Genomic DNA, 15,565 nt, shown 5'->3' with positions numbered 1-15,565 from the left:
ATCGAGAGGGAGAGATTGTCGTGATTATCGATCATTGGAAACCGAAAAGACACATTGATTGTCGTGATCGAGAGAGAGCTCACATTTTACATAAAAGTCCCATGATACATCAACCTTCCTTTTTCAGTATAGGACGAACCCAAATTGGTATGAAAAATTACATGCCACAGCTGCCATCTAATTGGGAAAGTTTAAAGAAAGAAATAAGAAAAAATCTGTCATCCTTTTGGAACCATCCTTGATTGATGTCTACCCACTTCTAAGCACCACAAGCAATGGCAACTTCATTAACCATCACTTGTGGAGGCTCCAAACCTTTGCATCTCATCTCATACAACAGCTTGATAGCCTCATCACAACACCCATTCTTTGCATACCCACAAAGCATGGCATTCCAACTCACTGCATTCTTCTCTCTCATGCCATCAAACACAAGCCTTGCATCCTCAACAAATCCACACTTACCATACATGCCAACAATACTACTCCCGACATAAACATCCTTCTCAACCCCAACTTTGATCACACGTGCTTGCACCTGTTTTCCCATCCACACGTGCCCCATCTTCCCACTAGCCCCTAAAAGGCAAGAGTAAGTGTAACAATTCCCTCTCTTCCCCACCCTTTCCATCTCTCTGAAAACCTCCAAAACCCCATGAAACTCTCCCTCCCTAGCACACCCCACAATCATGGCCGTCCAAGCCACAACATTGGGCTTGCATATCTCATCAAAGGCCTTTCTCGCACTCACCAAACACTTCATCTCAACGTAGAAATCAACAAGACAACAACCCAAATAGGTATCTTTGCTCGAACCCGACTTAATGGCCTTCGCATGGATTTGTTTACCAAGTCCTACATCTTCTATGAATGCGCAGGCTCTGAGAACGCCGCCTTGAATTGCAGTATTGGGTTTCATTCTCACCATTTCTTGATGCATTCTTATGTACAAATCTAGGGTTTCTTCATTCATGCCGAGATCCATGAGACCAGTTATCATGAACTGCCAAGTATCAGTGTTTCTATGGGACATTTTATCAAATACTTGGTAGGCCAATGTGGGGCAACGACATGCCATATACATCAGGATAATCTGATTTTCAATGTGAATTCCAGGGTAGAGAGAGGTCTTGTTAATGTGGGCATGTATCTCTGATCCTTCTACCAAGGATTTGGAGCTTGTGCACTCTTTGAGTAAGGATGAGTATGCGATTGGGGTTAGAGGGATTTGTAAGGAATACATTAGCTGTAGTAAGTGAGAGGTTTCTGAGTGGTTTTGAGGAGGGGGTTTTTCTGTTAGGATTAGTTTAAGGGAGAGAAATGGTGGGGTTGAAGGCATGGGATCAGGTGGATTCAATTTTTGGGTTTTAGGCAATATAGGTTTTGGAATGGGAGGCTGGAGAGATGGGAGTTTGTGAGTTTTCAACATCTTGGGGTTGGGAAAGGTGTTGTGGGGTGGTGAAATTTCCATTCTGAATGCTTCTCCTGCCTTAGCGCCTTCTAAGTTTTGGTTCCAAATAAGACGCACATCTAAATTTTGCCTCTTGCATTTTCTCTTCTTGTATGCTCTGGTGGTTTGAAACCTTATTTTTTTTGTTATTAAATTTAAAATTTAGAAAGTAATAGGAAATGAGTAAATCTATAAATATTTAAATTTTTTTATTTAAGATGGTTTGGATGATATGATATTTTGTCTTAAGGATTTGAAAATGGTTATCTTTTTCATATTTAAAAATCTCAGCATCAAGATGATTGATTAGATAATTTTCCAATATCCGAACACCCTAATCTAATATGAAGGGTTTATCAAGAATACCAATTTATGAAAGGAAAAATATATAAAACGATCATTTACTTTTAGTACAAGGAGGCCATAATTATTGTTGTCCATCAATTTCAAATCGGATGGTTGTGAGTGAATCTTTGACTAGTCTTAAAATCTAAAGGAAAATTTCTTGAGGTTCATGACATACCTCAAGCCATCCAATTAGACATCTAATGGTTATGAGTAATTGTGATATTCTTGTATTAAAGATTAATTGTTTTATAATATACAAGAGATTGTATATTGTGAGACCATTTATTTTTGGTATAAGAAGGTTACAATCATCTTTGTCTATTAGATGTGAAATCCAATAAATTGCAATTGTGTTACAATATTTATTTTAGACTTTGTGCGCAATTAATGACACATCTTTAACCAACTGATTTTACATTCAGTAGTCACTAATGATTGTGATCGGCATGTATCAAAAGTAAATTGTTTCATTGTATACAATTTCTAATATACAATCCCTTATTGAAATGAGAGTTGATTTCATGTCACATATCATTATAGTATAATAAAACCACACGCTTAGAAAGACCTCAAAAACTGTACACACTCTCTCTTCATCTCAATAATTAATTTTTAAAAAACAAATTTCAATTTGCACCCTAGATTTGGTTAAAATGAATCCTCCTTCAACAATGTATCAAGACAATCCATTTGGTAAATTTCAAGATCTAGGCTTTTACGAACTCAAAAGCATTTCTTTTTTTTCAACATTATTCATCTAATGATAATAAATCTATCTAAAAATTTTAGAAGGAAAAAGTCCTTCCAAGACTTAGTTCTAAGCATCTAACTAAAATGAACGCCATATGGTGATTTGGCTAAAAAACTACTTTTTAGGGTGTGCTTTCAAAATTTGTTTTTTTTGTTTTTGCAATTGTTCATTAGAATGAGAAAATGTATATCTTAAAAGGGTGTGGTTTGCATAAAGTTGCAACCTTAAACAATCCTATTAAGGCCCATCTCCAAAATTTATCATAAATGTAATTTTGGTGTCAACAATTCTTAGGATGACTTGAGAATCAATTTTCATCTCTAATTATAAAATTTTAAACTCTAAAAATGTCTCAAACCAAGTAGGTCTATAAATACATGACAATATTGAAAATGGACGGTCTAGATAATGTGTTGCAAGATGCACAATTTTGAGATCCATAGTCATATATCTTGATATCAAGATGATTATAAAATAACCTTGTATAATATATTTTTTAGGTGCACCTTAATTCTACATTTTAAGCTTGCAACCTCGTATAAGCTTTTTCCATTTAAAAATTAAGGCAAAAAAAAGAGTGTTAACATGATTTTCAAATATTATTTCATGAAACTATTGCATGAAATAATTCCACCATTGACATAGGGTTACATCCATCTATACCATCCATTTATGAAGACCATACAAGTTATATGTACCCTCACCTCTCTCTCCCCCAATTAATATCTCAAAGTCCAAATCCTTGGACCCTCACAAACTTTTTCCTACAAAGACCTTCCCCGTAAACTTCCGTCTACACTGTCATAATTTGCGAGGCATGTGCCTTCAACAACCAACGTCCATGATGCAGTATTCTTACAAGCATGAGGGCAAAATTGTTATTGTCTTTCATACTAAGGTCATTTTAAATAAATTGATGGCCCAATCCCTGGCCAGAAGGACTTTTTTTAGCGTTCGAAAGTTGAAACTTCAAAGTGAAGAAGATGCAATTCCAGCAGAGGCAGGTTAAAAAAAAAAAAAACCAGAATTCCATTTATGCCCTAACCATCAAATTCAGTACAATTTGCCCTTGCTTGGTTTTGTGTTAGAGAAAATGGGAGAAATTATGCCTTAGGTTTGAAGAATTCAAGCTAGAAAGGAGTTTTTCATGGCAAAAACTGACAGTTTGAACTCTATTTCGCTGGTTTTGGCTCGTTATGCAACCGCAAAAAATGGCTTCAATGATGCAGAAGTTGATCCAAACCGTTGCTCACTTGAGAAATTCAAGCTTTATGAGACCAGAGCTGTAAGTTCATATTGACCACCCCCTTATTTCATTTTCGTAGAACTGTATTTGGCATTTAATTTTGGTTTTTGATCGATTGGGAACGGATGATCTATTGATGGGATTAATTGAAAACTGATAGAAATATGGTTCACACTTGAATTATTTCTTTATGGGAAATTTATTAAAGAGTACTTCTAGTCAAAAAATATATAAAAATAAAAAATAAAAAGCATCCAAGAGACACCCATTTCTTTTGATTTAGTTTCGAATATCCCATCAAAGTACGCAATCATGATTTCGAGTAGTTGATATATTAGCTGTCTTTTGATAAATGGGTGAAATGTTAAATAATTGATATTTCACGTGTGGTTCGACGAATTCCTTCCCCCCACCCCATCCCCCCGTCCCCTTTTTTTTTTTTTGGATTTGGCCGTGGAACAGGCTGGGATAATGTTGTCTTTTGAAACTAAATGCATGTTTCTGAGAATTTGCTGTTGATATTCCAATTCTAGCAAGTTAATTTAGTTTTTAGCTTTTCTTTTTTCTTCTTTACATTTATATTTGATGGATTGCTTTATGTGTTCAATTCAAAGTGATGACCCTTTTTTTCGCTTTCTATGAGTTATTGTTTGTTCCTGAAAATTCGGTGAGCTTCGGATTTTAGTTGTCCTGATTAAATATTCTATAGTGACCACTTACAAATGATTGGAACACGTGCATGTTGGGAGGGTGGGTGATCAAAGAATTTCAGGACTTTCCATTTAGGCTCAATTTTTTTACGATAAGTAGCTTGGCTAGTTCCCTCAGCAATAGTTGAACATCTCGAGTAGTTCTTGTTGCTTCTGTACAGTGGAGTTCTCAATACATATGGGCTCACCACTTCAAGGTATCACTAACTGCAATCTTTATTCAACCGCCAAACTCTGCCAAATCAGAATTGTTTATGTCACCCTTAAAATTGTGCTTTTTTTCTTCCCAAGCTGGAAGGAAACTAGAGTTTTTCTGTTTTGACAGCAGCCTCGAAAATAGTGTATTACTTGTCCTTTAATAGACAAGAAAGGGTTTTCTTGTTAAGTACATTTATTGGATTCATTTCTGGATAATATTGATTGAAGCTCATGTCGTCATCTTCAATGTTTTTCACTTTCTGTTACCCGCTGCTTTTAATTGGGTTTTTAAGGAACAAATGATTTGTTGGTCTTTTGTGTAAGATGAATGACTTGATTCGTGTACTTATTGATTCTTTGAGTTTGTTTCATTTGAGCAGAGGTTCTATCTTATAGGGAGTGATCGCTTTAAGAGGTTCTTTCGAGTTCTCAAGATTGACAGGTCAGAACCATCTGATCTCAACATCAGTGAAGACCCTGTAGTTTACACCCCATTGGAAGTCAAGAATTTACTTCAACGTATAAGTGAGGGCAATCGTTCCACTGGTGGACTCATTTTTGTGGCTGAAGTCTTTGGAATTGCAGGTTCTTTATTTCCCTTGTATTGAATAACATATCTATATATGGTTTGCAAGATAGATAGGGATTTGCAAACCTATTCATCCTCGTTTTAACATTTCAGGTTGTATACGGTTTTTGGAATCATATTATCTTATTTTAGTGACAAAGCGTCGACAAATAGGAAGTGTTTGTGGACATGCCATTTATAGCATTGAGGAGAGCCAGATGATTACAATTCCACATTCATCTGTTCAGAGTGATATAGCAACATCTAAGAATGAGCTAAGGTGTCTCCTATCTTATTGCCTCTGTCTTGTGCTAATAGACTTTATGTGTGTGTGCGTGTTTGCATGTGTGTAGGTGTGTGTGTGTGTGCGCACGCATGTGTGTATTACTTATAATTGGTTAGTTCTATTGTATTTTCCATGTTGTTTCCTGGCACTCGAACTTTATACTTTTACATTTTGATGTTGAAAATGATCATTCATGATAACTGGGTCATTGTTCTTTACCTTTTTACAACTATGTTATCTCTTTTACATATAGCATGCCCCCCCAATATTTTGATTATTAAGTTTCAAGTAGATGAAAGTTTTGTTATTGTGTTCAAGATTTATGCATTATATATTTGTGAAATCTTAGGAAAGCACAAACGATGATGTATTCATGGATGTTTTGGGCTGCAAAGTTACTTGTTAGATGTCACTGATTCCCATTCTGTATTATATAGTAGTTGAGTTGTTGAACTCTCATCCAATGTTGTCTGACACTCTGACATGGCTGCAAACTCGCCTGGGCCACATCTTGTGTCGGATTGGTGCATCAAGATGCATGTCAGACATGCATGGCATGTCAAGACACAACAAAATGTGCTTGATACATGTGTTGTAACATAAGTGGTTGGTTATCAATCCATCACTATTATAAATGATTTGAATTTGATATGTTCTCTAAACTTAGTTAGAACGTTGTAGGGATGCTTTAGAATCTAATAATTTTAAAATTGATGGCCAAGAAGTACTTAAAAGAGATTATTTTCGACATCTTGGGTTGATAATCCATGAGAAAGGAGAGATTGAAGAAGATATTGCTCATAGAATTGGAGTTGGGTGGACGAAGTGGGGATGTGCTTCTGGAGTCTTATGTGATCGTACCATGCTAATGAAACTGAAAGGGAAGTTCTATAGGACAACTGTAAGACACACATGCTCTATGGGATGGAATTTTGGGTGGTCAAGAAATAATATATCTATAAAATGAATATAGCTAAGATGAGGATGTTGAGATGGATGAGTGACAAGAGAAGGAAGGCTAGAATTCAGAATGAATACATTTGAGGGAACTTAGGGATAGTTCTAATAGGCAATGAATTGAGGGGAAGTAGACCTAGGTGGCTTGGTCATGTGTAGTGTTGACCTAGAATCATTGATTAAGATGGATAGTTTCGTTCAAGTAGAGAGCTCTAAAAAGGCAAGGGGAAGACCCCAAAGGATGTGGACGGAAGTAGTGAGAAAGATATGATGACTTAAAGTTTGACTGAGACAATGATCCTTAATAGAGTGGGATGGCAGAACATGATTCGAATAGCCGACCCCAAATAGTTGGGGTAAGTTTTGGATAATGATGATGAAGTTTTCTAATCTAATTCGTTAAACAACCTAAAGCTCAACATTGCCGAATAGAGGGGAAGAAAATTACGGTTATCATCTCTCTCTTTCTTTGTTGTCACTTTTAAATTTTGCTATTTGATGTTAATTTTGACTATGTTGGTTATGGGCCTGTCTTGATAGCTGTTGATTGTACTTCTACGTTCTTTTAATAGTTCACTATCCCTCAGAAGAAAATAAAAGAAGGCCAGCATCTTTAATAGTATTATGAGAACCGTCTTCTATATATTACTAGTCCACCAGTGTTGTTGTTAATGTGGCTATGTGTTATGTAGATTGGATAATAAACTGCCCCTTAAATTATTATCTCTCATCAAAATATAAATCTATTTACGTCCTTCCTTTACACTTTTGTCATGGCCATATATGTGAACCTTTATATGCAGTTAACCTTCATGGCACTAGGTCCTGTTTGGATGGCCCAAATTCTTAAGTAAGTGGTTATGGTCCTTGGACACGGGTATGTGTATCCGTGTCCATGGGTATTGGGTGTCAGATTCCTCATGCCCTAAAGAAGAGGATTCAGCAACAGGGTTGTAATATGAAGAGACAACCAAATTGAACAATGTTTTGCTAATATTTCATGTCATGACGAGTAGAAATAATATACCATAGTTGGCTAAATCCATAGATATGTACAAAGTTCCGTAGTGTGTCTTCTTAAAACAATAATACAAGATTGAGTCTCTAAAATGACGTGATCAGTGGTTAGTAAAGAAGAAGAATACAAAAGAATCTGGGTTGATGTGTTCTACATGGGCAGTAATTTCAAGAGCATTTTACAACAAGAAATTAAGAAATACAGGTCTTTTCTTCTCTCTCTCTCTCTCAATACGGGTCTTCTCTTCTCTTTCTCTCTCTCTCACTCTCTCTCTCTCTCACTCTCTCTCTCTCTCTCTCTCTTTTATGTTATAAGTTTGAGAGCATGTCGAGGTGTTTTGCAGGGCAGTGTTTTACAAATAAACGGTGGAAAGAAATGGGCTTATTCATGAGTAGGCTTGAGGGTACCAAGTGTCACATTGAAGTATTCACTAACTATTTTATAAAATGTTCTTGTTCAGGATTATTCCTCTCACCAAACTGGCCCTTGGCTTCCAAATGAATAACACTTTGGCCTTACCACTGCATCGGCTGTGAGACACGAGGGAATGGATCTTCTCTATTCGCAATTGTATTTAGTTGACCCATAAGGCTCACTATGGTGATTGACTGATTGGTAACACACAACACATTACCAAAATTTATTGGTGGCGCACCTAAAAATTTTCTGGAGGTCTATTATTTGTTTCTTTTGAAATTCCAAAAACATTAAATAATAAATTTCAATCCCATACCTCGTGAGAAGTTTCATGAAATGAACATAGTAAATAATGGCTATCTAGGTTGAATATATTTTAACATGTGGATTTCAAATCGACTCATGGACCGAGGATCTTGAGATACTTGGGTCATGTTGTCTTGGCTTTAGGGGGAACATATTGCATAATTGATAATTTTGCGTCATATAATTTGAATGTTATAGTTTACTACATGGTCGTGAAGATCCAAAGACCATGAAGCTGCAGGATGTTGTCTGCCTATACGCTCTTATCGTGTGGTGCAGATGCAGGTCTGTGTCAGCCTCTGCAGCTCCCTTATTTTTCATATTTGATAGTAATGCTTTTTCTTTCAGTTCTGTTGGAGGAGTATACAAGATACTATTAGCCTTAGTTTCTTCCTTTCCTTCCTCCTTCAGGAAAGTTGAAGCTTTCTCTCTCATTCTCGGGGGCATTATTTTGTCAGTGTTGGGTGTGGCTCTGTTTCATCTTTTTATGTCTATCTATTTGATTTTTGTATTCATTCTCTTGACATGTTGGTTTTCTTCATGCTTTGGACTTTGGAATACCTGTTCCAATTTAGTTGTCATTGATTAGTTATTCTGTTCCTTCTATTATTTTAGATGTCCTGTTTGATTTCTTTTATTTCTATAAGTCTGTAGCCACAACCTGATCGCCTTTTGATATTTTTCCTTTAGCAGGTACAAGAAGCTCCTGTCTAGTGTTGATCTTACAAAAGATTTCTTTTATAGCTACACATACCCAATTATGCAAACTTTGCAAAAGAATGTCCTGTCAACTGGTGAGGACAGGATGCCTTATGAGAACATATTTGTGTGGAATGCATTTCTTACTCTGCCAATTAGACAAAGGTGCAGTAATACACGGTGGACAATTGCTTTAGTTCATGGACACTTTAAGCAGGCAGGTGCTGGTTTTGATTATTTTGGCTCATATATATATATATGTGTGTGTGTGTATGTGTGTCTGTGTGTGTGTGCAGATGTGTCTATACATGCGTAAATTCGTAGGGATGTACTTTATAATATGTCCATTTAGATACCTGTATATTATATACTCATTCATAAATCATAATTAAGAGTCTGATCATAAATGCGCTTGGACATATGTTTACATTTTCTTTGTAATAATGTAAAATTGGATATAAATATGTATGCATGTGTTCATGATGCGAAAGGTCGGACTTCTTTCGATTAGAACAAGCAAAATTTCCAATCAACCTATTTAAAAAAAAAACAAGCAAAATTTTGCATCACAAGGAGAAAAAAAGTGTGCCTATGAATTAAATAAAAAAGAAGAAGAAGCACTTTATTTCTCCAAAGAAGCACTCTCTCTTTCATTAAAAAATTCTCACAAAAAATACAGAGTCTCTCTAAAGTGGACGTCCCACCCTTACAAAAAAAAAAAGACACAGAGAAAGAAAGAAAGAAAGAAAGAGAGAGAGAGAGAGAGAGAGAGAGAGAGAGAGAATAGAAGCCGAAAAGATGTATCCCTTTCTATATCTCTAACCATGTAATACTCTCTTAAATCCCTCAGAAGTGAGGAATCTCATAAATCCCTTCAAAATAGGATTTCTCTTCCTCCCTTTCATGCACTCCATGAATTCCAAAATAATACACGCCACATTTTAAGTACTATCCAGACCCTAGCAAGTAGGAAACTTCCACACCAAAATAGAAAATAAAGTTTCTTTCTAGGCCCCCTAAGCCAATAAGCCCCAAATTAATTGTTAATAAATAAAAAATTCCAAGCCTCCCCTATTATACAAGAAAATAGAATTAAAATTTTGAAGCAGCCATGTTTTAATTTGCATCATACTCCCCTAGTTGGAGAAGACTCATCCTTGAGTTTTGAAATGGGCTAATATGAATCCTCCCCCTTGCTCACGGTCTTTTCCGTCCCAAACATTGCGCATTGACATTGGGGCCTGATCCTTTGACCGGTGGGTAACAGGCTCAATCAAGATGTCTTCGAACAAGTTGATGAGGGTTTGGGCACAACCAACTTTAGTAGCGTGCATGTGTAGGGTGAGATCTCTACTTGGAAATAGTAGGGGCCGTCATCATCATGAAACATGAACCGATTTCGGATATTGAGGAATGAGGAGAGGTTCCATCCACTTGGCAACTCCCATGACAAACACCCAAAACACATTCGGATATCTGGATATGTAATATGACTGTTAACTAAGTGCATCAGTTGCCCGATTCTTTGGGTAGAAGTCCTCTTTCCTCCTATCAGCACCTACATCTTTGTTTCCTATATGGGTATATGTATCCACACAATTTTCCTTGATACCCATTTCAGCTTCTCCACAGACTGAAGTCAACCAAAGAGGAGACGTCTAGCTTCTTTTATCTTTTAGTGAAGCAATGTCCACAATAGGTGTGTCACCCCCAGCATCTCCAGTACTGCTCCTCTGAGTAGTAATGAAATTCAACTCATCAAACAAGAGAACGAACGGCAAAGGCTGGTGGCCCTTGTCAAAGGTTTCCAACAGCTTGGCTTCACTCTCTCCAAACCGCATCATCCCCTTAAGGATGAGTTTAATTTGCGTCATACTCCCCTGTTGTCAAAGGTTTCCAACATCAAGATTGGCTCCAACATATCCATGAGCATACATTGTGATTCTCTTTGGATGAACATCTTCAGCAAACTTCATCTCCTTGGTCTAGTTTCATAGCACCTCCAGCCCAACTTTACCAGGAACCCACCAATGCCGATTTACCTCTCAAACCTTCTCAAAGTAAGGTCAATACTATTTGGCTGGTTTGTTGCTCCAAGACAACAAATTGAGCATGGGACTCTAGCCCATCATTGAGCGTAAGAAGCTGTGCAAAATTTATCTTCCTAACTTCATCTTCATACTGATTATCATCATCTTTGCCATCAACTCTCTTATCTGTAACAGAACCTACATATTGAGAACCATAATGTGATTCACACTCACCATCACAAGGATAATCCCCTATAGATTCAGTAGATATATTAATACCTTCTTCGTTGTCACTATCAAAACCATCATTGACTGCATGTGGATGGCCATGCCCACTTCCATGCCCACTTTCATGGCACCTGTATAAAAAAACAGATCTCAATATATTGTCAATGATATGATCCTCGGCCAAAAAGTTATTCATTATCAGCTACTCCTAAAGTTATAGCACTAGGAGATTTTGAATGTGTTGATATGCCCTCAACTATTTCAGGCTGAGAAGTTTCAGCTTTGGTCTTGATCTTATGACAAGTGTCATTGAGAGAAACACGCTGGTGAGAATTATATACCACTGATGTAGGTCCCACGTTATGGTACTTGATGTTGCCCTTGGAGAGAACCTGGGGTCCCTCAACCTGGGAGAGGCTCGCACAAACTGATATTGATTTAGTTGGAATGCTCAATCTGATTTGTTTAGTTAAAGACCGATTTTGTAGGCAGTTAATCTCATTGATTGGCATGGCATCATTAGTTTGAGCACTTACCTTCAATATTACCGCCGTGGTTTCCCTATGCCTATTTGAATCATCATAATTAACGTCGTGATAAAAAAATCATAGGTGAAGATAGATCTACACCATTGTGGGTGATGCCGCTGTTTTTAGAGTATGTTGTCTTATCTGGATTGCCAGAGTTATTATTGTGATGCATTCATGGAGCATAAGCAGCATGACTTTAGTTGACAATGCATGAATGACTTTTGGTATTCAAGATCCAACCTCATCCAAGAAATAGCCACTAGACCATGTTTATTCTCATGCATGTTATCGCCATCCTTCCTATTGTCAATACCAGAGCGATGATTCATTCTATTGTCAACAGCAGAGCCATGATCCATTCTTGTATGGCCCAAAGGGCTTTTCCCTGTGTCAGTCATATACTAAAATATTTGCCCCATCTTCCCTTGGCTGTGCAAAATCAGCGAGTTCAGTGACACACCATTCCCCATGCTTTGAACATCCGCCAGTGCAGAAATAGTATTGCCTTGGACATGGTTTTTGGGAAGAAAAATTTTCAGACTAGTCACCTTTTTCTTCTTCACCTATAGGATCATCATTACAACCCGAACCCAAACCAATGGAAACAAACACATCATATTCACACCAGTTGCTGTCACGGCCACAATAACCAGTCCTTGCAGTCTCTAACCGTTTTTAAACTGTGCTCCGATACCAATTGATGTAAAAGGAGCCCTGGAATTCAGTCATTTTTAGACTTAGAACAAGCAAAATTTAGTTATACAAGGAGAAAAAGTGTGACTGTAAATTAAGCCAAAAATAAGAAGAAGCACTTTATTTCTCCAAAGAAGCACTCTTTCTTTCATTAAAAAATTATCCAAAAAAAAAAAAAAGCGTCTTTAAAAAGGGACTTCCCACCCTTAAATACAAAAAAAAGGATAAAAAAAGGGAAATAATGAGAGAAAATAGAACCTAAAAAGATATATCACTCTTTGTATCTCTAACCAACATAATACTCTCTCAAATCCCTCAAAATAGGAGTTCACTTCCTCCCTTTTAAGCACCCACATGAACAATGATGATAATAGGATACCTACACAACTTTTCAAGGACCATCCAAACTCTGAATAGTTGGAAACTTCCATGTCCAAAATATAAAATCAAATTCCTTTGTAGTCCCCCTAAGCTAGTAAGCCCCAAATTAATCATTAATAAAATAAAAAAACTCCGAACCCTACTATAGAATTAGAATTTTGAATCAACCATCTTTTGATTTGCATTAGTTCATTTAGAGATAGATACTCGTCTATAAATATGTAAATCTCACATTTAGACAATTGTGTTCTTGCACATGATACTGTAAATGATCATGTATATGTGTCTGATAATGAATGACTATGTGCAACAATATATATATATATATATATATATATATATATATATATATATATATATATATATATATATATATATTATGGGCAGTTAAAAATTGAGATAGCATGCTGACACCACCAGCTTGTAGTGTCAAAAATAAAATTTACCTATGAGTTCTTGCCCAATCCTCCTAAAATAATATTTTTCCTACCAATTTTGACATTGCTGATCAGTTTTTTTATTGTAACTCTATTGATCTTAGTGATAATCAAATTAGAATAAGAAAATTTGAGGAGCATCAGGGGAGAAGGGTTCTTGTCTTTCACTAATGGCTATTTTCATGGGTGGGTCTTATGCAGCCTTCCTCAAATTTATGTGCTAATATTTTATTTAATGAAATCTTCATTTTAATGTAGCATATTTATAGAGGGCTATCTCTAAGCCTAAATTTGCTTTCCATATGCATTAAACTTATTTAGCAATCTATATGTACATGACCGTATGGTGGTGGACCTGGTGATATGGGAGGTTGTTTAGCATTTCTATTTTATATGAAGTTTAGAACATTTATGCTTGCTCTTCATATCCGATGGGATTGCATGACCCTTTTTTAGTCGACCTAATGATATGAAGACTTGTCCACATTGTCAGTCACCTATGCAGCCATAACAATGCTGTCGATTTCATCCGTTCATGCAAATGACTGTTAGATGTGTGGGTGCATTGCTGTTAAATGCAGTGCTTGTTACTGAGTTCTGGGTAAGCTATGGACTGAGTTATTTGCTGAAGTTATTTTGGACTAGAAGAGTTGTCTAGATGTTGGTAGGCTGATGTTGGGTGAGGTGAATGACATAAGCATTTGGTAGGCTGATGCTGGGTGAGGTGAATGGCATAAGCATTTCAATATGAATAATTACTAACTTCTGAAATAGAATGCTTAAACAATTTGAAAGCGTCATATAAAGCATTTGGAAAGTGATTGCAATGTAATCCATTTATTTTCCATATTATGCGTGTTATTCGCAGTTTTACATGTAACCTCAGTGTTCTTAATTTATGATTCTTTACTTAATTTTCCCACAACCTTTGTATTTTCTGTAGGAACTCCATGATCTAGTTCTATATTTTTCTCTTTAATTTGAAGGATGGGATTTGAATCCACAATTATAAATGCTCTAAGAGCTCCAAACCAGTGCAATATAGGGCCATTAACCCCCACAATCAATTTCATATCTAAGTTTAGTGGATCCACTGTATTCTTTGTTGAAAATGCATAATCATTTTGTCTCATGATATTACATGATATCATTTTAAATAAGGGAATCTGAAGGAGTTTCCAAGAAAACTTATTTTGGCAGAGCTATGTCCAATACTCCAATATTTTCATTTATTGCCATGCTTTGAAAAATATCTGGTGGGCCAGGTTCTCAGATTTTAGATCAAATCATCCAACAACCTATATAACTGTATCTACGATATTGTCTCATAGACACTCCCAGGGGGCGTTTTTTGTCCCCTTTTTTTTTTTTTTTCTTTTTCTTTTTTCTTTTTTGGGTGGGCTTTCTTTTTTTGGGGGGGGGGGGGGTTAGGGGCGGGGGTGGGTTGGTGCATTACCCCATACATGGATGACAAACCTTCTTGCTCTTGTGTCAACCCACCAAGATGCCAGTAAAAGATTGCTCTGCTGGACTAGTCATTTGTGATAGCATTTGAGTTGGTGGATTAGAGACTTCTTTTGAAAGCCTCTGGGATTTGGATTCCCCCATGGTATAATATATATTAAAATATGCCAAATTTTTCCATTTCAAATCATAGTTTTGTGTTCCTTGTTATACCCGGTAGGCCTATTAAGATTCTTGTCATGTATGGGAAAAGGAGAATTTCACAATTGGTATGCTGTGAGATTATATCAGCACTTGTTTTAATTATCCATTCCTCTGATCTACTCATGCGCATTTGAAATTTGGGCATGGGGTTGTCCATATGTATGTTAAGTTGGTTACCTTCGATTTCTGTTACACATTGACATACTGCATTTTCAGTGTTCTGAGATATTTCTGTATATTTTATCTTTGCAGGTCAGGTTGTCCATATTTGGGCGGGAATTCAGTGTTTGTCTTGTTTCTAGACGCTCTCGACATTTTGCAGGAACACGGTATGCATTTAAAGGAACTCTGCATAGCATTACTTTGTTTGTAACGATGTTTTTATCCATCCCTTTAATTTATCATCTCAGTATAATGCATGGGAAGCTTGCAATCAGTCTCTGTTGATGACATATGTTCGGTTGTAACATCCATTCTTGAAATTAAAGTAACACCAGGAAATATTCTGGTTGAAAAAATATAGAGCCTCTAATGTTTTTGTTATGAAATCTTTTTTCTGGGTAAACTAAACTGAATTATATAACTGATGCATTGTATTAAACTCCCATTGGAGCATGTCTCATGAATGGGGCCCTCCTATTCTT

At 36.5% G+C, this 15,565-nt stretch overlaps 2 protein-coding genes across 7 annotated transcripts in view; one reads left to right on the top strand and one right to left on the bottom strand.

Annotated features, from left to right (window-relative positions):
• Nucleotides 1-259: 259 nt before the first annotated feature.
• On the bottom strand, nt 260-1,033 carry LOC18431365 (Tetratricopeptide repeat (TPR)-like superfamily protein). Its single transcript, XM_006841490.2, has one exon. It carries the CDS (start codon nt 1,031-1,033, stop codon nt 260-262), a length of 774 nt encoding a protein of 257 aa, XP_006841553.2.
• A 2,492-nt stretch (nt 1,034-3,525) lies between these two features.
• Nucleotides 3,526-15,565, top strand: part of ATSAC1 (Phosphoinositide phosphatase family protein) — a 38,379-nt gene continuing 26,339 nt past the window's right edge. For 4 of the 6 annotated variants that reach the window (XR_016049717.1, XR_016049718.1, XM_020665439.2 and 1 more), the window contains exons 1-5: nt 3,526-3,834; nt 5,084-5,288; nt 5,386-5,551; nt 8,946-9,171; nt 15,174-15,250. Coding sequence is in view for 3 of the 6 variants with exons in the window: in XM_020665439.2 (XP_020521098.1) it covers nt 3,697-3,834; nt 5,084-5,288; nt 5,386-5,551; nt 8,946-9,171; nt 15,174-15,250 (812 nt within the window). In the remaining 3 variants the exon portion in view is untranslated. The remainder of the gene's footprint in view (nt 3,835-5,083; nt 5,289-5,385; nt 5,552-8,945; nt 9,172-15,173; nt 15,251-15,565) is intronic. The other 2 variants (XR_016049719.1, XM_006841491.4) reach the window with 1 other exon arrangement.

Source organism: Amborella trichopoda, chromosome 2, assembly GCF_054954075.1.
Source record: "Amborella trichopoda isolate Santa Cruz 75 chromosome 2, AtrichopodaSantaCruz75HAP2 v2.0, whole genome shotgun sequence".
NCBI classification, from domain to species: Eukaryota; Viridiplantae; Streptophyta; class Magnoliopsida; order Amborellales; family Amborellaceae; genus Amborella; species Amborella trichopoda.
This window is presented reverse-complemented; position numbering and strand designations above follow the sequence as displayed.